The sequence below is a fragment of the Pteropus medius genome, unplaced genomic scaffold, assembly GCF_902729225.1.
Source record: "Pteropus medius unplaced genomic scaffold, Ma_sr-lr_union100, whole genome shotgun sequence".
NCBI classification, from domain to species: Eukaryota; Metazoa; Chordata; class Mammalia; order Chiroptera; family Pteropodidae; genus Pteropus; species Pteropus medius.
In genome coordinates, this window is record NW_024354886.1 from 4,753,649 (window position 1) to 4,776,022 (window position 22,374).

General features: G+C 50.0%; 1 protein-coding gene and 1 pseudogene across 7 annotated transcripts in view; both read right to left on the reverse strand.

The window, feature by feature from the left end:
* Positions 1-1,820: 1,820 nt before the first annotated feature.
* Positions 1,821-1,939, reverse strand: LOC120597744 (uncharacterized; annotated as a pseudogene).
* Positions 1,940-4,256: 2,317 nt separating this feature from the next.
* ANKS1A (ankyrin repeat and sterile alpha motif domain containing 1A) overlaps positions 4,257-22,374 on the reverse strand; it is a 172,594-nt gene continuing 154,476 nt past the window's right edge. For 4 of the 7 annotated variants that reach the window (XM_039856184.1, XM_039856181.1, XM_039856186.1 and 1 more), the window contains 10 exons: positions 16,854-16,952; positions 15,884-16,036; positions 15,620-15,727; positions 14,170-14,334; positions 12,672-12,797; positions 12,343-12,414; positions 12,069-12,155; positions 11,365-11,502; positions 9,685-9,855; positions 8,529-8,663 (listed from right to left, as the gene is read on the reverse strand). In XM_039856184.1, coding sequence (XP_039712118.1) covers positions 8,544-8,663; positions 9,685-9,855; positions 11,365-11,502; positions 12,069-12,155; positions 12,343-12,414; positions 12,672-12,797; positions 14,170-14,334; positions 15,620-15,727; positions 15,884-16,036; positions 16,854-16,952 — 1,239 coding nt within the window. In that variant the 3' untranslated portion in view covers positions 8,529-8,543. The other 3 variants (XM_039856183.1, XM_039856185.1, XM_039856182.1) reach the window with 3 other exon arrangements.

Sequence of the window (22,374 nt, forward strand, 5' to 3'; positions counted from 1 at the left end):
TTAGTATCTGTGCCTTCTCTCTCTCTTTTTTTCTTTGTCAGTTTGGCCACAGGGTTGTAAGTTTTATTGATCATTATATATAACAAGTTCTTAGTTTCATTGATATTTTCCACTTTCATTGATTTCTCCTTTTATCTTTATTATTTCCTTCTTTCTCCTTGCTTTGGGTTTATTTTGCTCTTCTATTTTGAGGTTCTTGAGGGTAGAAGCATAGATTATTGATTTAGGATTTTTCCTCTTTTCCAATGAATGCATTTTAGTACTATGAATTTTCCTCTCAGCACTACTTTACCTTGTCCCACAAAATTTTATATGTAGTATTTTCATTTTCATTCAATTTAATGTACATTTTGATTTCCCTCAAGACATTCTCTTTGACTCATGGATTGTTTTGAAGTGTGTTGTTTATTTCCCAGTGTTTAGAGAATTTCCTGTTATCTGTTACTGATTTCTACTTTGATTCTATTGTGGTTCAAAAACACATTGCATATGATTTTAATTCTTAAATGTAATTTTAATTTTGTCGAGGTTTGTTTTATAGCCCAGGATATGATCTATTTTGGTATATGTTCCATGGGCAGTTGAAAAAAAATGTGTATTCTGCTGTTGTTGCCAAAAATGTTCTATCAAAGCCAAAGAGATCCTTTTGGTTGATGGTAGTGAGTTCTTCTATATCCTTGCTGATTTTCTCTGTAGTTGTTCTATCAACAAAGTCTCCAACTGAGTTGAAGTCTCCAACTATATTTGTTATATTAGTCTGCTCAGACTGCCGTAACAATTCACCATAGAAATGTATTTCTCTCAGTTTTGGAGGCTGGAGAGTCCCAGATCAAAGTCTGGCAAGTCAGTCTCTGACAAGTCAGTCTCTGACAAGTACTCTTCCTGATTTGAGGACAGTTGCTTTCTCTGCTATGTCCTCATGTGGCCCTTCCTTGGTACCTGTGTCTGGAGAGGGAAAGAGAGAGGATTCTTTCTCTTCCTCTTCTTGTAAGATCAGCAACCTTATTGGATTAGGACCTCACCATTTTGACCTCCTTAAACCTTAATGACCTCCAAAAGCCCTATGTCCAAATACAGTCATATTGGGAGTTGGGGCTTCAACACAGGAATTTTGCAGGGACATAATTCAGCCCATAGCACTGTGGATTTGTCTGTTTCTCTTTTCAGTTCAGTTTTTGCTTCAAATATTTTATAGCTGTGTTGTTTGGTGCATACACATTTAGGATTATGCTTTTTTGGTGCATTGACACTATTATCATTATATAATGCCTGCTTTCTCGTCATTTTCTTTGTTCTGAAGCCTACTTTATGAGATTTTAATATGGTCACTCATGCTTCCCTTTGATGTTTGCATCTTCTTCTCTTTTTACTTTTAACCATCATATATTATTATTTGAGGCAGTTTTCTTATAGATAGCATATAGTTGGTTCATGTTTTTAAATCTACTCTGCCAAGCTTTTGTTTTTAGACCATTTAAATGTAGTGTAATTATGATATGTTAGGGCTTAAGTCTGCCATTTAATTATTTTTTTTACTTTTTCCTTTTTCATTTTTATGTTTCTTATCTTCCCGTGAGTTACTTGAAAAATGTTTAAAATTCCATTTTGATTTATGATAGTGTTTTTGAGTTTATCTCCTTGCATAACAATTTTAGTGTTTGCTCTATGTATATATTACATATATACATAACTTGCCATAGTCTGCCGGTTTGAGTAAAGTATAGAAATCTTACCTCCCTTTACCTCCATTTAGATCTTTTACCCTCCTTTCTTTATTTACCTTTTAAAATTTAATTTAACTTCTATTTATTTATTTTTAATGCCTACGGCACCTGGTCTTCCTAGGTGGTCTTCCATCCAAGTACTAACCAGGCCCGACCCTGCCTAGCTTCTGAGATCAGACAAGATCGGGCACATTCAGGGTGGCATGACCATAGTCCTTTACCCTCCATTTAAAAGATAATTGTTTTAAATAATTCTTCTACATATATTTAGAAACACATTAGACTGTTATAATTTTTGCTTCAACCATCATATATAATTTAGAAGACTCAAGAGGAGAAGGAAAGTCTCTTGTATTTATTGTTTTTGCTTAATGTTCATTCATCTTTTCTGATGTTCTAAAGTTGCTTCTTTTATCATTTCCTTTCTATTTAGAAAACTTTCTACTATTCTTTTTAGGGCAGGTCTGCTGGTGACTAATCCCTTAGTTTTCTTTCATCTGAGAATGTCTTGATTCTTTTTTATTCCTGAAGAATATTTTCACAGGGTATGGAATTCTGGGTTCACAATTCTTTAAGCACCTGAAAACTATTGTACTACATCCTTTTGGCCTCCACATTCTGCTGAGAAATCTACTGTCATTCAAATTACTTCTCCCCTATAGGTAAGGTATCATTTTTCTCTCATTGCTTTCAAGATTGTTTTTTTGTCTTACATTTTCAGAAATGTAATTATGATGTATCTTGGCATGGATTTCTTTTGACTTATCTGGTTTGGGTGTGCTCAGCTTCTTGAATCTGTAGGTTTATGTCTTGCAAATTTGAGAAGTTTGCAGCCGTTATTTCGTGTAGTACTTTTTCAGCCCCACCCTCTCATCTTCTGGTACTCTGCTGACAAAAAAGTTTGATCTTTTGTTACAGTCTCATAGGTCCCTAAGACTCTCTTCATTTTTTTATGATCTATTTTCTTTCTCTGAAAAAAGGCAACTAAAAATAGAAAAGAAAAAAAGATTTTCTCTCTGTTGTTGAGATTGGGTAATTTCTATTCTAATTTTGTGGATTCTTTTTATTCTGCTGCTGAGCCATCCACTGAGATTTAATTTTGGTTACTGTATTTTTCAGGAGCAGTCTTGTTACTGCTGGGGTGATGGTGAGAGTTTTCCACTAGGTCTGACACCACCCCTCCCCTCCGTCCTTCCAGTCTTTCTGTTCAACTCCGGTTATCCTCTGGCCTGTGTGTCCTGACCTGTCAGGCCCCCAAGGCACAATCAGCACAGCAGTCCCAGGGTTGGGCAGAGTAAACCACATATAAGGCTTCTGAGTGGCATCAAAAGGGACTATGATAGTGGCAATGTGTCCTTGGTACCCTGTCCAAAAGAACAGTGACACTAAAGATGACCAGACCTTTTACTTCTGGCTGTGAGGTGTTGTCTGCCAAAGCCAGAGAGCAAGGGAGTGGGAGGCCCTGCAATGGGCCTTAGTCTACTTTCCCAATGTCAATGCAATCTGACCTAAGAATCCCTACTTGGAAGTTGGAACCTGGATGCTGGTCCTCTCTCTGCCATTAGCTAGCTGGCTGACTAAGAACCATTTCCATGAAGGCTCTGGGCCTTGTTTTCTTCATAAATATAACTGGATATTGGATTAGATCAGTGATCTTCTCTTTTAAAGCCCTCTGCAAGTGGAATAGGTCACAGAAATTGATGTGTTCCGTGCTAGGCAGCTCGAGTTGAAGCAGGCGTGGGATCAGGGCTCTTAAAACAGCTTGAAACCACTGGACTAGATGGTTTCTGAGGTCCTCTCCAGCTGGCGCCAGGCAGGTCTTTAAACCTTTCTGAGCTCAGTTTCCTATCTCTATAAATAATGATAACACTTACCCAGAAAAATGTGAGGGCTGATGAGATGGTTACCTGTAAAGCTACTAACAAGGCTTGGAGCACAAGTGCTCGATGAAGGGGTTGTTAGTGTCATTTGTGCCTTTCCAAACCCTCCCATTTAAGCACAGGCACCACCCCCTTTTTTCTTGCCACCAGGCTCTGGGAGTACTACGACCCTCTGAAACCCCACAGCCCTGGGACTGTCTTGTGGGCCTTGCAGCATGGCTCTGGGCCAGCAGCTAATTGCCTATGTCTAAAATTTAACCTCCACAATCAAACCAAGTTCCTTAAAGGAGACACTCTCCCACAGCCGCTTTGTACACAGATGGTCAATAAATGTCTGTGAGTTGACCAGCCCAGACCAGGATGCAGAGGAGCTGTAGCTACTGCCGGAATGTGGGCCCTAGTTGGTGGTATTCAGATTTAGATGTTCCTGAGCAGAAGGTGAACTGCAGGGCCCTTGCACTTAACCAGGAGTAACAATAACTAACAATCCTTCCTGCTGAAGAACGCTGCACAGAGCAGGGTTCCCAAACTCACCCCGACCAAACATAGCAGGATACTCACTACCAACCCAGAGCCAGCGTCTAGCCGCGCCGCACCGCACCGCACCGCACCGCACGATTAAGAAACAATCAGGTTCAAAGACTCCCAAAAGTAAGGCTGCTTTCGTTTCGCTTCTCATTTATTAATTCGGTCTGTTCTAAGTTGTACAGTTATGAAAATAACAAAACCAAAGCTGGAAGCCCAGAAATATTTACACACGCTCGTGTAGTGAGGTCAGTCTATGTTGTCACACAGATTGGTTATGTTTGGTACCACAAGATGTTTGTAATTCGGACAAAATTGGACAGATTAACAATTATATGTACAGTAAAATAAAAGGGGAAGTCATTCAAGTATCAAAATACAGAGACAAAGATTAAATAACATTTTTATTACAATTCAGTCCCATTGCCACACCATTAGCAACAATACTTTTGTGACAGTCATTCTGCAGGCCTGGGCATCTCAAAAACAGACCAAGGTCAGACTACTTTCTAACCTCTGGATGACTGCAACCCATGCCTGCTGCCTGCTCAATCCGAGGCTTCTCAAGGATCTCCCCCTACCATCCGATGCTTAGAAGCCCAAGAGGGATGCAGAGCGTTGCAGATGCGGAGCCTGTCAGGAGGGAAGTCTTGCTCAGTAGCTGGCAAGGAAAGAGGCGATCAGAGAGCCTGTGGCCGGTGATAGGTACTGACCCCATTTCAAGTCTCAGCTAAACAGGCTCCCGCAGATCGGAGACGCAGTGATGGGGTTTGTCACATTGTGTGACCTGCACTCAGAGGCGTGCAGAAGCAAGGGCTTTTCCACTTGAAGCCTGTCCTTAAAATTATAATATTCTTTTTTAGGGAAGGGAGAGTACCTGCCCCAGAGGAGAGTAAAAAAAGAAAAAAAGATCCAGTCCTTTCCTTTCTTGAATATTCAGAAATAAACCATTCTCAAAACAAAACCCGGAGCCAGAGCAGACAAGCCAAGGCTTTCCAATATGAAAATACCCTGAATAAATAAAGATATAGCAGCTTCAAGGGGAAGAAACACCTACGTATGACTTAAAAACAAACAGCGTGAGGAACTCATCGTAGTGTCTACAAAGTTTTCTTTTTGGACCTACCACCTACACCAGAGAGGCTTACTTAGAAGAGACCCGGCCTTCCTCGGCACCAGCAGAGTGCTGTAGGGGCACAGCTTACCCAATAATCTCAGATGTCCTTGTCAATTCCTGGAAGAAAGGAGGGGCTGAACACTGCACAGTGTGAGCTGATGGGAATCCTCACAGGCCCTGGAAGAAGAGGAAGTCAAACTTCCAGGTGTCGAGGTTCCCGTTTAGTACCAAAAAGTGGAGGATCACCTGCCTCTACTCCAGAGAGGCGGGGCAGGCTGGCTCAGCAGAGGGGAACCCACGGGGCCCAGCCTCGAGTCAGCAGGAAGACATGGCCCTGCTTTCAATTTCTGGCCAACCACAGGGGCTGAGAATGTGCCCGAGAGCACTCTCCCTGCACATGCATGGAGCAGACGATTTTAATTCACAACCTTCACTGGGAAAGTGCTGCCGAATCCTGGAATCCTGACCCTGGGACCAGACTGAACCATGCTAGTGAAACGATGAGGTCTGCTGAATAACTCTGCTCCCTACTCTGGAAGATACTGGACAAGCAGCTGACCTGGCGCTCTCTCTCCAACTCGCAGGAATTAGCCCCTTTTGTTTCCACTATACCCCAGGAGGCGGAATACAACCATAGTTACAAAGCAAAGCGAGCCAGCAGGAGGGCTGAAGTGGCAGCAGTGCACCAGGATGCCAGCCTACCCCGAGGGCCACATTGGGGGAGAATCAAATTGACTGTCACCTTAGGTAGCCTTTTCTACATTTGGAGCCAGGGATGAGCCCAACAGCTGAAAATACAACAGTCAAAGCAATAATTCAGAGAATCAAAGTGAGTCCTAGTCATAGAGACCTAATTAGACAGATCACAAATTGGCAGGTAGCTATCTTAGCTGACCTACTCATTAATGCCCAAAACAGTTTCTTTTTTCCTTTCTGACTCGACTCAGGCAGCTGGAGGTCACCAGACAGCTCAAGGGCCAGGCAGCCCCGAGCAGTGCTCTGGCCACCAGCAGGTCAGAGACTGAGGAGTGGCTCAGAGCTCCAGGCGCTGGCTCGGACTTCATGGCACCAGGGACTGCTCACTCATCTCCCATTTGGCCCCTGGACCTTCATATCTGGAACCCCAGAAATGAACGGAAAGGCTTTGATTTTGTCAGGTGCCTCAAAGGCTGTGTTCTTACTGCAGAGGCTGTGTCCAGGTCTAGACAGGAACAAGAGTTTATGCAGTTCCATAAGGAACAGCAATCAACTTGGATGGGTTTGAAAAGCAGACTCTAACAAAACCTAGTCAATGCTGCCCCTCATGCCTGCTCTTTTCAACTACCCACAGGCCACTGCCTTCTCTTCAGACCTACTGGACCATGCCAAAATTCCATCCTAAGGACAAAGGGCTGGACAGACTGGCTTTTTCCCAGTCTCAGTTCCTCTGTCCTCTGACCCTGCAGCCACCTGTCTAAAGGTTGGCAGTTTAACCTAGAGGTTTGAGCCATGTTAAAAGTTCATTTGATAAAAAAGAAATTTTTTTTTCTATTAAAAAATGTGTTCTGGACAGTCACTTCGCGACCCTCTGGAGTTCCAGTCTCGTCTCCGCAGCCAGGGCAGGGCTCACTCTGCAAGACCTGGTGGTGGCAGGCCCAGGCCAAGCAGCCGAGAGGAGTCCTACAGGCAGAGGCTGGGCCTGGGTCTTCAAAGCTGCAGGTGAGACGGTGGTGGTGGTGGAAGCCTGTGCCCCCCACTTCTGTGTTTCCGCAGCACAGCTGGTTCCTCAGTGGCTCAGCTTGGCAGAAGCAAACACAACGGGGGGAGGAAAGGGTTAACCAAAGGGGCCTGCACGAGGTGGAGGAAATGGAAAGGAAACACGGAAGCAGAACAGAAGGTCCCTCACAGCCTCTCCTGAGCACCCTTCTGTGGCTTGCTCCTCTGAGCGCCCACGGCCCACTGCCCATTGTCACCTCTGGCTCAGGCATCTGCTCAGGAAGGCACAAGGACAGGCAGAAGGACCCACCCTGGTTTATCAACTTGGGTTTCAATTCTAAAGGAAGTGCTGTAACTTACTGGCTGTCCTACTGGACTATGCTATGTTTGCACTGCTTTCTCTGGGAACCGCTTCTTTCCTGTCTCCTGCCATCTAAGCTGATGTGCCTGCCTGAGAAAATGTGAGGCTTCTTCAAAGCCTCAACTCCACGATCCTAGCTGCTGCACTGCTTTGAGGTGACAGACTGCACGGCCTTCTTTCTCAGAAGAGTCAGGAGGCTTGGGGCGGTTGATCAGGGGAGGGACCAACTGATGACTGACTATCTCGGATCCCCACACTCTGGAGAAGAGTCAGAAAGCTCCTGGAGACAAGGGAGTTGCTTGGTCCAGGTCCCTGTCCTCGAGCAGCTCCATCCCGTGAGGGAGGAAGGCGCACCATGTGTGCAGGGCGCAGGCCTCCCTCTTGCTGGGTGCTACGGGAAGGCCTTCCTCCTTGGTGAGCTAGACTCTGCAGCCAGCCTGTGACTCACTGGTGAAGACATGAGGGGCTCGCCACATACATTTCATCCCATTCCTCAGAATGGAAGACCCATCAGGACCTAGAGACCTGCTGAATGAAGCCAGCCTGTGGGTGTTCAGATGTACAGTGCCCATGCTTTGGAGTCAGGCATGTGCCCAAGGGCCTGGCACAGACTCTGGGCCTTCACAGAAAGCAGTCTGACCCTGGTCCAGCTACATCGTTGAGCTCAGGGTCTCACAGAGGGGAGGCCAGCACCTCACAGGGGAGACAGGGCCGCAGGCCAGCTGTGAGCAGAGTGCAAGGGGATTCTGGCACCAGGTGGTCACAGTGGTTGGTTGGGTCAAGAAAGGTGCAAAATAGACAGTTAGCTCATAGCAGCAGCACCCAGCTGTGGCTCAGCATAGAAGACAGGAGAGGAGAGCTGACAGGGAGCCCAGCCTGATCAGGGCGAGCTGTCATTGGTGCTGTGGACTCTGCTCGAAGACTGCCCCCAGCCCTCAGGATCCACGGTGCCTGCCGCTGAGGCTTCTGGGGCCCCACAGGGCCCCCCTGAGCCCTCTTAGTGCCTACCTCAAAGGCAACTCAGCCCCCCCAAGCTGTCCTTGCCCAAGAGGGGAATTCACAGTGTCCGGTGGTGTTAGGTACAGGCTGTGAGTGTGCAGTGTCTACAGCTGCTGCCCAGGAGGAGAGCAGGGCCCGGTGGGGGTGGGGCCTTGGCGTCAGCAGCTGGAAGGAGAGTTGAGAACAGCAGGAGGATCGGATGGCAAGGCACAGTGAGACTAGTGGAGACAGGGAGTGGGCGGTTAGAAGATAGTGGTCTCATACTTGGTGCTGAGGCTCCGCTTAGAGTCTGGTTTGGGGTCCACAACCCAGGAGACACTGGCGTGGGACTGCGCGTCTGGGTCCGTATCGGGTGGTTCCAGCTGCCGAGGAAGAAGGGTGAAGGCTCAGTGTTGCGCCTGGGCCAGGGGACGACAGGGCGCAGCTGTCCCTTCCACCCGCCCAGGCCATGCCGGTGGCGGTATCCCACGAGGGGAAGTCCTATTCTTAGCCAAAGAGCAAGCTCCCTGGGGTGAGAGGACAGAAGTGACACCCTCCCTGGAGCACTATGGGAGGGCCACCTCTGGGCTTAGCAGAGGCGACGTGTCCCATGGATTTCTCGAAGCTGCTCAGGTGAAGGAGCCTTGCCCTACCTGAGCAATGTGCTCTAAGCCTCAAGCCTGTTAGTGGTAGGAGGAGGGATACGAGGTTTGGAAACTCCAAGCCTTGGGTCCCCTCTGGTGGGGCCAGAGAGCTCACCCCAGGCAAGATCACAGCAGGTACCCCAGGCCTCTGCAGTGGGCAGGACACACAGGACAACAACAAGGGCTAAAGCACTGACAGGGGTGGCAAGAGGGCAGCTCAGGAAAGAAGAATGCCTCGCAGAGAGGGAGAGGCCACCAGTCTCAGAAAGCTCACGGTCACTTTGGGAAGACTGACACACAGACAGCAGGAGATGTAAAGACCTTGACTCCAGGACTAACAGACGGCAGCGGTAGGTAAGAAGGACGATGGGTGGTACAGGTGTGACAGTAACAACAGCGACTATCGGGGGGCAGCGGCACCTGGGGTGCGAAGCAAAGCAGACATAGACATGGGGTGCCGTTACAAGGGCTCGCCTGCTGGCTGTGCTCTCTGCAGCCCTGGGATGGCTGGGCCCTGCTGGACCCCGGCAAGGGACTGAGCAGGATGCCCAGGTGGACAGCTGTCCACCTCTCATGAGACATGAGAGGGGCCACGGCTCTCTAGGTGAGGACCTTGCAACAGGAGCCTACTGAACAGGGCTGTTTCCTGAAAGGCCAGCTGTCTGAAGTGTGAGGGGCCCTCCCTTGAGCCCTGTTCCACCCCAAGCCCTTGTATCCCGGAGCTGGGGCATGGGGACTCTTGGCGAAAGGGGCCACGTACTGCTGACTTCCTCATGCCAACGCGAGGCTTAGGCACTGGTTTGGAAGATTTTGTTTCGATCATCTCAGCTGCAGAGGCCCCCATTGGCCTGGACTTCTGCGCCTGCAGGGCCAGCTGATAGGCCACCTCAAACGCCTGCCCCAGTGTCAGGATGATCTCGTAGGTCAGATTCTGGAAAGGAACAGAGCACAACTTAAGCAGATAGATGGGGGAGCTACCTCACCCCTCTTCTCTAGCACCTAAGCATGGGCACAGGAGGGACCCAGACAGGTAACGAGTAGTCGAATTTTTTTTTTTGGTTGTAAAGCAATTGATATGTTAGGGAACAATCTGAGCATCACACACATTTTGCGTTTCCTCACACATGATTTCCTTGGAGAGAAACACTAGGTGAATGCAAAAACTGCGCCCAGGTGACCTGGGTCAGGTGACTTGGGAATACACAAAAACGTGCACCCATCAGGATGACGATGAGTCACAGCATCCACACCTGCTCTCAGCTTTCCACCAGATGCACCACTTCACACCTGGCTGAGTGGCCCATGCCTCCCTTCTGTTGTCTGTCCTATACTGCCTCTCCCTGTCTGTCGTCTGTTTGGCTTCTCTTTCTAGCTCTTTTGTTCTCTTCCTCTCCCACACGGGCTGGCAAGAGTGCAGGCACACACTCCCACAAGCCAACGTCAGGTTTCTCAAGGTAGGGTGCCACGTTTATTGTGCTGTTTATGTACTGCTTAGCCATTTAATGCGAATAAAACGGTGCTAGGGTTTGTATTTGGTTCCTATCTCTTTAACAAATCACTGATAAAGTCTTAGTGTTGTACCCCAGCCCCATCTCCCCATGAGCCTTGGTTTTTACTGTGATTTCACAGAGCATGGTGACCTTTAGGAGCACATCGGTTGTCACAGAACTGACTGATGTGGGAAATCGGAGTGATAGGTAAGTGCCAGGAATGACTAGGAGTGGATGGATGACCTCGTTTAACCTTCAGAACCACCCCACGAGGCTGGTCATGGTATATCCCCTTTTCAGTTAAGGAGTCAGGGAGGGGTGAAGTGTCTAAGCTCACACAGCTAGCGAGTGGCAGAGCCAGGAGTCTGATGCCAGGCCCAGGGAAAGCACTGAGGCCTTGGGGCTGGGGGTGCCTGAGCCACAGAGATGTAGGAACTAGCTGCTCTCATGGACTTGGACAAAAGTGTCGGGGTGAGGAGACGGGCTGGGGCCCTGTCTCAGGGCAGAGGGAGTCCCCGCTGCACTGGCCAGCCTCTCGCTCCTCCACTCCAAGGGCAGCTCCCCTCGGCCCAGCCCCAGCAGGAATCTGGGGGAAGAAAACCTACTGCCAGGAAGACTCCGCTGCCCCCAGGAGGGAAGCAGAGGGCATTTGAGGGAGACTGCCCTGCTAGAAGGTTGGGGAATTGACAAACAGCCTAGGGGAAACAAAAATAGTCACCGACGTACACTCGCTAGAAGCAGGAAAACCTGTCACTAGAACCCTGGACAAGTCCCTTGTTCTCTGTGCTTCAGTCTCATTGCGCAGGAATGAGTTGCACTGGATGGCTGCTGGGGCTACATTCATGAACCAAACATTTGCTAGTACCAATCAGGCGTCAGGGCAGTACTGCACTGAGGCCACCTCGATTCAGGCCCCTTCCAGCTGTGCCCAGCAGCAGGACCCTACTCACCACATCCACCGTGCTGAAAACATGGCAATAGTGGTGGCTGGTCTGCAGGTCCTTGGTGATGTAGGCAAAGGTACAGAGGTCCTCGGGGTCCTGGGCTGCACAGGAAATGTTCCGGATCTCATGCTCCGCGATGACGTTCTGCCGGGGAAAGCAGGGTCTGCTTCAGCCCTCTGACCATCGCCACCTCTCTGTTCCCGCCTAGGGTGTTAGGCAAATGCCACTTCCTCTTATTTTTTTTGGTGAGTGTGGGGAGCAGTGTCTAATCTTGCTCTATTTAGGTTTGGGGTCTCTACCTTCACGGCAACTGGGGAGTGAAATGCTGACATCCAACCACCAGCTCTCCAGCCCCTTCTGCCTTCCACGGTGGAGGCGAGGAAGGAAGGGTATCAGGAGGGTGGGGTGCCAAGCATGGGGCCTGGGGGAGTCCTTTGCTCATTAAGGGACTCACAAAACTGAAGGCTGATGAGGAGGTTAGTGGGGCAGTGGAACTCATGCTGAGGAAAAGAAGCAGTGTGGGTCACTAGGGTGCAACCCCAGGATCAGGATATGTGGTTACGTGAGAAACAAGCACCTGGACTAGGGTGAGAATGGAGAGGAATAAAAGGGGCTGGGGACACTCTAGGGAAGACACCCAGCTGGTGGGGGATGAGGAATGGGAAGAAGGGTGGGTCATTTCCCGCCAACAGTGCCTGTGAGAAGCCTACCTTGTTGGAGGCATCGATGAACTTGACACCTTTGTACGTGATAGACAGGATGATGGTAGGGATCTTCTTCATGTGCTCAGTGGACTTCTATAGGGAATAACGGGTAGTCCTGTGAATGCCCCTTCTCTGGGCTAAGCCCCCTGGATACCCCAGCCTCCTCCACTCCCATTTTTACATAGGGCCCAGGTAGCTGCAGCTGGTACCCCCACTTGCTTGCTACCTTCCATCATAGCCAGCCCCCCCGCCGATGCTTTACCCCACAAAGATAACCCACCCGCATCTTGGCACAGGCGTCTTGTGTGGATTCTGTCCCTCGAAGATCTTTGATCAACATGGAGCCCAGATACTGTGGGAGTGAGCAGTGGCTGGGCTTAGGCAGTCCTACATTATCATGCAGGGGTGACCCAACCAGTTTGGGACCAGTCAGATGATTCCCTCTCCCAAGATTCCCTTTTCCCATGCCAGCTGGGGAGGCCGCGTTTCCCCCTAGGTGCTGGGAACATCTGGGGAGCAGTGAACAGCACTGGAGGCCTGAGCCTGATTAGTGGGGAGGGGGCAGGAAGTAGGGTGTCTAGCTGGTCTGGGCGGACAGGAGCAACTCACGTTGGCTTCATAACCGCAGGACTCGAAGATGAGTTTCTCTGGCTGGTGCTGCCAGCTCTGCACAGGGGCATAGGGGGCAGCAAGGCTGGGGGGCCGGAGGGTGAGCTTGGCCTCACGGTGTTCTTCCTGCATAACACGTGGGTCACAGGTCTGCTTGATGCTCCAGAGGAGCTCACGCGCTCCCTGCCCGGCCCCAGCATACCCGGGAGGAAAGAAAAGCAGGCCACTTCAAGGTCAAAGGCTGGGTGGCAATGGCAAGGGGCAGACAAGCCATTCGAAGGCACTGTGGTGGAGTTGAGTCCTATCTACACCAGGGAAAAGGAAGAGAAGCAGAGACCTGAGCCACTGAAGGCAGGCTCAGTCGAGAAGGTTCTGTGGTGTCTGAGGTGAGTCTTCAACGAGACGGGAAATGACTAAGACCAGAGAGGAAATCGATCCGTGTGGGGGCGCACGAAGGGTGGGAGCAGGGGCCAGATTCCTGGAAGCCTCGCTTCTCAATCGAGGCCCCTGGACCTGATCCTGGAGTGGGGAGGTCACTGAGGTTTTCATGGCCAGGGTGTATTTTACAGATGGTCATGGCAGCATCTGGGATGGGGTGGGGGTGGGGTAGGAGACCACTGAGGTTCTGATGTGAGATGATGGAGTCCCTTCCCAGGCACTGGTATAAGGAAAGGGGAAGAGGGACACGATTCAGGAAATATTTATGACTTCCACTCCCAGCAATGTGCAAAGTCTCTCCATATAGAACAGCTGGAACTACTGGACAGCATGCTTTTTAAATCTTGTAAAAATTCATGGTCATACTTATGGAAAGGCTGGGAAATGCCTAGAGGCCAGAAATGAGAGGTGTGAGTCAAGAGAGAATGAGTGAAGCTAAAGTTCACCCTGATGGCAATGAGGGACACCTGCCAATCAAGGGCAAGCTCCCAACGTGCAATGACATGGGCTGTGGGGTGGCTCTTGGGCCCAGCAGAGGCTGGTGAGTCTGTGACGGCGAGTGGCACAGCTGAATGTGTGAAACTGGCAGCTGCACCCACCACTGGGCTACAAAACAGCAGGAAGAACTCAGTCTGATCTGAGCTGCAGTTTTGCTGGGCAGGTGAAATAGCAGGTATGGAGTTGAGGAGGGGAGAGAAAGTTCTGGGGAATGGGCAGGGTAAGAGCCTAAGGGCCAAGAAGGGCTGAGAGAGAGAGAAGCTGAGGGATGGTGGCCTGAGGGGATGGACTTCCGAGGAGGAAAGTCCAGGTCACATAAGATACAGCGAAGCCCTAGCAGTGACAGCTGAAGTGCATCAAAATGTCGCAGCACCTGGAGGCTTAAGGGTGAGAAGCCTGACAGGCAGCGGGGTGGTGAATGCTGGGAGGAGACTGGTATCTACCACCTGCTCTCAATGCCAGCCCAACAGTGCCTGGGCACAGAGGCTGGGGCTAGGAGGCCCTGTCTTACCTAGAGGAAGGAGGGGACACCTGTCTGCAGCACCCCCACTTCCTGCCCTACCTGGATTCTGAAGCGCTCTGCTCGAGAGGGTGCCGCAGGGTCGTGAAGACTGTCATGCCGCCTTCTGCCTGTGTCCCCAGGAGGCAGCAGCAGGTCAGCGGACCGTGCAGTGCAGGAGTCATTCTGGCTCAGTGGGGACGACGTCTGGGAGAGCAAGTCTTGGCACTGAAGCGGGGAGAAATCCAGGTGAATCTCAGAACCCATCAGGCCAGCCTCTGGGCTGGAGGTGTCAGCCAGTCCATGCTGGTTAGGGCCTGGCATGGGCAGCACAAACAAACAACAGGGGCCAACCCAAGGAGGTACCAGACGAATGGCTCGCTGGGCCAGAGTCTGTGAGGAAACAGGCTGCTGGGCCCAGCCTGGGCACAGTCAAAGCAACCAAATTCTTGCTGGAGCCAGGAAGCCCTGACAGCCCAGTCCTGCAGGTGAGCAGCCACCATGAGCACCCCATGTTCATACCCCTTGGCCTGGAGCCATATAAGAAAAGGGATAGGAATTACTTTCCAATTTATCAAAGAGAAAATGATCTGTCACAGTCCATCGTGGATCTCTGGGGCATGTGACAAAATCCAAAGCTCTTTCTTAAGAAAACACATAGCACTACCAGTTTGCACCCTGAGGCCCTGCCTCACAGAGAACAGGTATCAGTCTCAGTTTTCCTATTTGAATGTCGGCTGTGTATCCGGTTCTCAGAACCAGGCTGCCTCAGCTTTCTCATGTGTAGGATAAAACAGCACTTTCTCTCTGAAGCTGCCGTAAATGGGTTGAGGAGCTTGGAGCCCAGTGCTGGTGAAGGGCTCATCCCCAACCGTCAGCAATTCGGCCTTGAAGGTTTGGGGAGACAGTCATCCCGGGCCTCGGGCATGCACGTCTAAACCGCTTTTGCAGTCAGGGATTCCCTGTCTTGAGCAACAAAGCATTTGTGAGGTTTTTAAAATTATGAGCTCTCACACCCACCCTGCTGCAGGAATTTTCCTTCAGAAGACTTGGGGGGCCCAGGTCTAAACGTTGTGTCTCATGTCAGACTGCTTGAAAGAGGGGCTCCTCCCACCCTTGGTTGCCCCTCCGACTATGCCACCCTGAGCACTGCTGACTTTCACACTCAGACACAGCATCTAGCCCTTTGGGATTTGGATGTTTGTCTTCCTGCCATTTCTCAATGCTGTACTTCCTACTTATATTGAAACTGGACTCTTTATTATAGTCCCTCTCAAGCTTCTCTGATGTAGAGGGGAGACATATAACTGATAAATAGCCAGCTCAAACAACTGTCCCTACCCTTTGACCTGGGCCTAGGGGCAGACTTGGCCCTGACAATGAGAGAAGAGGAATCACCTGCTCCTCTATCATAGAGGTCACGCGGTCTGTGAAGAATTCCAAAGGAATTCTCTTTAATTCCTAACAATACAAAGAACACACACATATTCCTTTCCATCCCTCCCCAACTCACTCTCAGCTGGGAAAACCTTGGTGGTTTCTGAGGCGGCTCCTCATAGGGCCTGTCAGCGAGGGAGGCAATGATGCGCTTGCGATGGCCGAGCAGGTGGACCTTTAGGACCTGGGCAGGGCGGGGAGAGGAGCCATCAGGTGGTTACTGGGCCCAGAGCTCCCGTCAGCCTCACACCTCACCCTCACGGGCCAGGCTGGCAGGCAGCCTAGGGAAGCTCAAACCTCAGGAGCAGCCAGGCCAGGCCTGAGCAGAGGCTGCACTCACGTTGACAAGCTCCAGTTCCCAGAGGTTCTTCACAGTGTCGATGGAGCTGTAGCCACTAGACAGGAAGGAATGGACGTAGTCCTGCAGCCCCAGGGAGTCCAGCCAGGAGGGCACCGATGGGGGGCTGTTCCCATCACAGCCCAGGGCCTTCACCTGTAGGGCAAGGAGGGGAGGCAGGGCTGACATCTCAGCATTCATGGGACGAGGACCCTGCGGACCACGGAGACCCAGGCCAGCTTACACAGACTACACCGGAGACCGAAGCTGGGGCAGGTATAGGACAACTCCTGAGAGCCAAGGAGGGGCCCTGTAGGCCTGGGTCCTTGGCACCCTGAGTTCCCTGCTTTCACACGGCCCTTTCTACCACGGATCCGGTCTCAGGTTCTCCATTTGCAGAGCACCAGAGCACCCTGGATCTGAAGAACATGGCCCCATTAAGTAAGGCTAGATAGGGAGGAGTGCTTGCAGAAGGCCTCAACTGTGCTCTGACGAGGTCATGGACCCGGTGGGACAAGAAAACAGTGTGTGTCCATGAAGCAGGCATTAACCTCACTGTTGGGATTTGTTTGTGCTTCCTGAGTTTTGCAAGTGGAAGTAACAAGGGGACACTGGGCTCAGTGCCAGCACAGTTGAGGAGAAGCTCAGCCCTATCAGCCCCTGGCTCCCCAGGGAAAGATGTCGGGGGTCAGCACAGGCTGGCCTACTCTCAAGTGATTCAGGAGAGACCCTAGCGGAGCTCTAGGTGACAGGCCAAAGCTGTGGGCACCAGGTCCTCACTGTTCCTAGTGCTCTACTGACTCTCTGGGCCCTCAGAACTTGGCAAAGAAGAGGACTCCCCCAGGATGAGAGGCAGACACCCCACAGTGATCTGCATGCCCTAAGGGCCAACCTCCTTCCCTGTTCTGGGTCCAGGTGGTGGTAGGGAGACGTCCCTGGCTCTGGCAAAGGTTTCAGAGCTGTGGGCAGTCACCTTGGGCAGGGACCGTGCGGCCTGGAGCAGCTTCCGCCGGTGCTGTGGGTCGCTGATGCCAATCTCCCGCAGGTCTTGCTCTTCCATCACATTAGACCCCTGAGAACAGAAAAGAGAACATGAGGGCCCTCCTGAACTGACAGTTGGTGGCCACTTAAGGGTGTCAACTCAGCTTTTCAAGGCTCCTCACCAAATTCTTCTCTTTTGCCACAGGCACCAAGAAGGAGTGGAGACCTCAGGCTCCCTAGGGAGGCCAGGCAGGAAGAGGCCGTGGTACACGCTGAGGTAAGCCGCAGACAAATCTGCCCAGGCTGCCAACTCTCACCTGAGTGGCAACCAGATGAGCTGGGCAGTGCTGGGGCTCTGGAACAAGCATGGGTGCAGACCCGGGCCAGAAAAGACAGGGCCCAGGAGGACACTGCGTGACCAAGCCTAGCCATAAGCCTTAGCCCACCTCTAAGTGAAGATGCATTTTCCTGGGGAGCAGGTTCCACGACCATCTGAGGTGAAGGACAGGTGGACAAATCCCAAGGTTCCTCACACTCATTTTATAATTTAAGGCTGTGACAGCCACCTGTCGGGCAGCTGGCAGCAGGGGCAGGCACCCAAGGAACCAGCAGGCATCCTGAGGAGGAGAGGGGGTGGGGGTGGGGTGGAGTGAGCAGTCAGAAAAAGGCTTCCCTGACCAGAAGAGGAAGGAAGGTCCGCGCTAAGCCCAAGTTGGACAGTTCTCCCCGACTGCTGCTGAACCCAAAAGGGCAGCTGAGCATGGAGGTGATGATGAAAAGGATGTTTACTTGCTGTGTGACAGAGACTGAGAGTTTTACACGGATCCTCCCATCTCATGTTCATAACCCTGTTCGTTAGGTTGTTTTAATCCTCGTTTTATAGATGAGGAGTCTGAGGCATACAGATGTCAGAATCTTGCCCAAGGTCACACATCTAGTGGTGAAACTAAGATCTGAGGCAGACTGAATATGCTCCCCACTCCGAACCCCTACGATGATATCTCACAATAGTGTCTGTCACAAGACAGGTTTTCAGGTTATGAAACATGAACATTCATCAGTTCTGCCCTGTTCCTCAGCCACGGTGCCCACTCCCTACTCTCGAGGCAACTGTTACCACTTCCGTGGATACATGCAGGTGCACACTTCTTCGCACAAATGTAATTCTCGTACACACTGTTCAATGCCTTATTCTTTATTACTTAACATATATAGGAGATTGTGCCACATCAATTATATGTAGACCTGCTTTTTTTTAAAGCTGCATAATCATCCAGGCTATAGACATGTTATAAATTATTTCGTCAGCTCCCTGTTGAAGGACTTTCGTTTCCAATTTCTGCTTTTCAAACAGTGTTGTGTGAAGACCCCCTGTATGTGCGTCATTTCTAGGGTGGTTATCAAGAAGAGTCTGCTGGGTCTGAGGGTTTGTGTATTCAGGGGTCTAACAGGCCGTACCCTTTCATTAGCGGTATGAGCGTGCCATTCTTTCCATCAGCAACACGGGAGAGACGGCCCATCATGGCACACCTCTCATCCAAAAATAATCCCCCTCACAGTGAGCTCGAGCATCTCTTCACGTTTTGTCTTGTCTATCAAGTATTCACACAGCACTTAGTGCCCCACTCCATGTCCTCCATGCTTCAAACCCGCTAATGCGTTTCACAATAGGGGCGACCGTTACCCCTTTTTACAGCTCAGGAAGCGGAGGCTGGGAGAGCACCAACAATCTGTGGGGTTACATGGTACAAAAGCGTGGGCAGCAGTGCAGCTCCAGCAATTGCCCGCGTCCATCCTTTGTGTGTTTATCCTATGGAGTTGTTGGTCTTTTCTGCATTTGATTTGTAGGAATTCTTAATATAGTAAGGAAATTATCTTTATCTATGAAAAGAGTTAGACATTTGTTTTTCTAGTTTGTCATTTCTCTGACTTTTATGTTGGCTCTGTTCATGCAGAAATGTATCTGTATGTATGTGAATGCACCCGACTTTTCTTGTAGAGTTCCTCTCAGTTTTATCAGGCTAAGAGAGTCTTGCCTTCTCCAAGATTTTCAAAACAATTCTTTCACATTTTCTTCTTGTAATTTTAGTTTTGTCTTTTACAATTAAAATTTTAATCTATCTGGAATTTATTTTGATGTAAGGTTTCAGGGTCAAGTTCTACTTTATTTTTTTTCCAGGCAGCAAATTGTCCATTTCTTGAACGGTCTTTCCCCACCAATCTGAAATGACCTCTGACATGGCCTAAATTCCTGTGTTTTGGGGACTCTTTCTGGATTACATTCTATTGAGGTACGTATTACTTACACCTGCTTTACAGATGAGAAAGTTGAGTAACGTGGGCCAGCTCACACAGACCATCCATTACCTGGTGGCCTCACCTTTCTCCCCGAGCTCTAGTGACTGCTGGCATGGGAGCCTCCCCAGAGCCTGTGCATGGTGAGGAAAACTGTGCTCCATAGAGGATATTTTCCAAGCTTAAAGCTGAAGAGAGCCCTGGTGAAGAGAGAACTCTGAAGCCAGGCTGAAGTACACACCCCTTTCTGGGACACCAGGGAGGCCTGGGCCTGCAGAAGCCAGGTCTGAGGCCAGCTCCTATGTCACCAATCCAAGAGTCACCACGCTGAGTTCTTGCAGTTGCTCTGGACCCAAATCAAGGTGCTGGTTGGGAAAGGCAGAGAGAGGCAGCCACCTGCCCAGACCTCCTACCTGATGATCAGGACACCTAAGCGAGGACCTGACCTGAACCAAATAGTGTGAGACTGCAGTAATTTTCTGAACTCCTACTATAACCCCAACATTTCCTTGTAAGCATTCACAAGCTTTTAGGGCAACATTAATGCTGAACTGAAGAATGACAACCAGGGAAACCAGATCCAATTTGCGACAAGGCCCTCATTAACCAGACCCTTAGTCAAGAGAACTGGGTATTGTACTGCTGCTTTGAGATAGAGTCAAATAGAAACAAAACAGAAACAGGATATGACAGAAAATCAAAGCAAACAGTTGCCAGAACGAGGAACAGCGGGACCTCCTGAACCACTGGCCACATCTACATTCTGTGGGGTTATATGTTAGTTAAAAAAATAATAAATACATAACAACAATTATATATACATATAATAAAAATGGTGCTACAAATCTTCAAAGGCAAGAAACATCATTCTGGAAGTTACCACACCCTCTTCCTAAAGGAGAAAAGGACCAGTGCCTTCTAGAAACCTCTTCATAAGAAAGATCATGGGGGACAAAGGGACTTTCTACTTTACCTTCCACCATACTAACAGTTACCAAGAGCTCACTATATGCCAGGCTCTGTTTGAGTTCTCAGTGAGTTAATAATTAGTGAGCTAACAAAGCAGAACAGTTCGTTGGCCTTAGCATTTCAGTTAATAGAAATTTTCTTAGATTTTAAGAAAGTTTCTAAGTGTAAGTGAAATCTGAAACACATAACTACTCATCACTTGGCCTGGTTAGGTTTAGTCCCTGAGGAAGAAGGGGCAGGAAGACAGCAGAGACAAGAGGGACACCGCGGTCCTCCTCGTCCTGGGCTCTGTGCTTCAGCCTTCCGCTGCCCTGTCACTGGGCCCCCACAACCACCTGGCAGCTGTTTACTCCTGCTCCCACTTCGCGGATAAGGAAACAAGTACACGGCCAGAGGTGGTGCCAGGACGCCTACCGTCCTGGCCATGGCCTGCTTTCTAGACGTCATGGGAAGAGCGCAGCAGGCAGCGGTCTTCAGGGCCCCTGAGCTCTGGGGCATAACAGGAGTTCCCTCAGCGCCCTCTGCTGGTCTTTGTGGGGAGGTGACATGTGAAGACATGCACAAACATGGGTCCTGACCTCATCCTGGTGCTGTGCTGGGGCTTTATATTCATTAACGAAAAAGATTCTGCCAATAAGCCTTTGAGATAGAAACTATCCACCTTATACAAAGAAAGAGGCTCAGAGGACTAAGCTGACTTATTCAGGGTGACAGACCTCATGAGAGAATGGCAAAGGGACAGTTATACCCCCATCTGACAAACTCCAGGTCTCCGCTGAAGACAAAGCAAAGTGTGGAAGGTGTGAGCAGCGGCGGCCTGAGAACAGAAGCAGGGAAGCTGTCACAGGGCAGGGTCTATGGCCCCTTAGGAGTAGGGGGAGCCTTTGCTGTTTTACCTTCCCCCAGAACCAAAGCACTTGTGACTGGAACAAATGTCCCTTCCAGAGAACTTCCCTGCTACCTATCTTTTCTCCACCTCTGGGGGAGGAGTGGTGCTTCCTTCTTTAATTGTACAGAATCCAAACTCTTAGCACTAAGTGGACCCCTAGGGATATATGAGGGGAGGGCTTGCCAAAGCCTCGCAGTGAGGGAGAAACAGTCAGGATGTAGGCTTAGGCCTCCAGATATGCAGCTCAGGCACTGACCAAAGGCCTCAACATCTAGGGCCTGGAGTAGGCTGACTGGCAGGCAGCCGGCCTGGCCTGTTGGAGTGAGGGACAGGCCAAACCGGCTCTGCAGAATGACTTGCACAATCGCACACCATCATGACTGGGTGTCCTTCCTTGACAATGCACAAGTTAGAAGCAGTGCCTATCCTGGCAGCTGTAATTAGTTTTACCTTTTGTTAGCTGAATCCATTTGAATGCTTTCTCCTTCCTCCCAGTGTTTGTCCTCAGGCTCCACCCACAGGTGCGGAAGGTAGTACCTTGCAGTGAGTGGTTCATCCACCTGAGCAGGGCCTCTGAGGCCCCAGATCCCTGGGAATAGCTCAGTGGATATATGGACAGAGGGGAAGAAAGGGGTCTGCAGGGAGGGTCTTGGCACGGGGCACTTCAGGTGAGGACCAGGGGCTCCCAGGAAGGGAAGGTGCACATACGGCAAGAACTGCCTCTGAGAGCCTTGGGGAGAGAGTCTTGGCTAGAAGGGAGGGGCTGTTGCAGGACCCACATTCCTTTTTTTAAAGCTTTCTCTGGCCGTCCAGGGCCCTGATTATCTTGAGAGTCTTCTTGACCATATGATTTTAGAAGAAAAGGTCCTTTTGTATCTTGAAAGACATCTCACTTATTAGTATTTTGCTGGAACTTTCTTTTAACTGCTGGGCTGGTCTTCATTCAAAAATAGCAGAAAAAGACTAAGGAGGAGAACATTTGGGAGTGCTGGCACATTGCTGTGGACCCTTTTTGACCAAAGGGAAAATAGCCTGAGTTATTTGTGGAAGGTCCCAAGGCCAGAAACTTTGTCTCATTCACACCTTTGCCTCTGCACCTAGAGTAACACCTAGCATGTTGTCTGTGCTCAACAAATATCTGTTGAATGACCAAGAGAACTTCCGGTTGGAGGGGACTACTGACATGAAGAAAGAGGCTGACTAGCCAAAGCCAATGTTTCTGACTTTACAATTTTGGTCATTTTGATTCCTCTGTGAAGGACTGGGGTGAGGTCTGGGATGGTGGGTATGTGCTGTGGTGCGGAAGAGAAGCCCCAGGGATCTGTAGGGCTCGAGGGCGGGTGGTGGTGGAGTCCAAGGG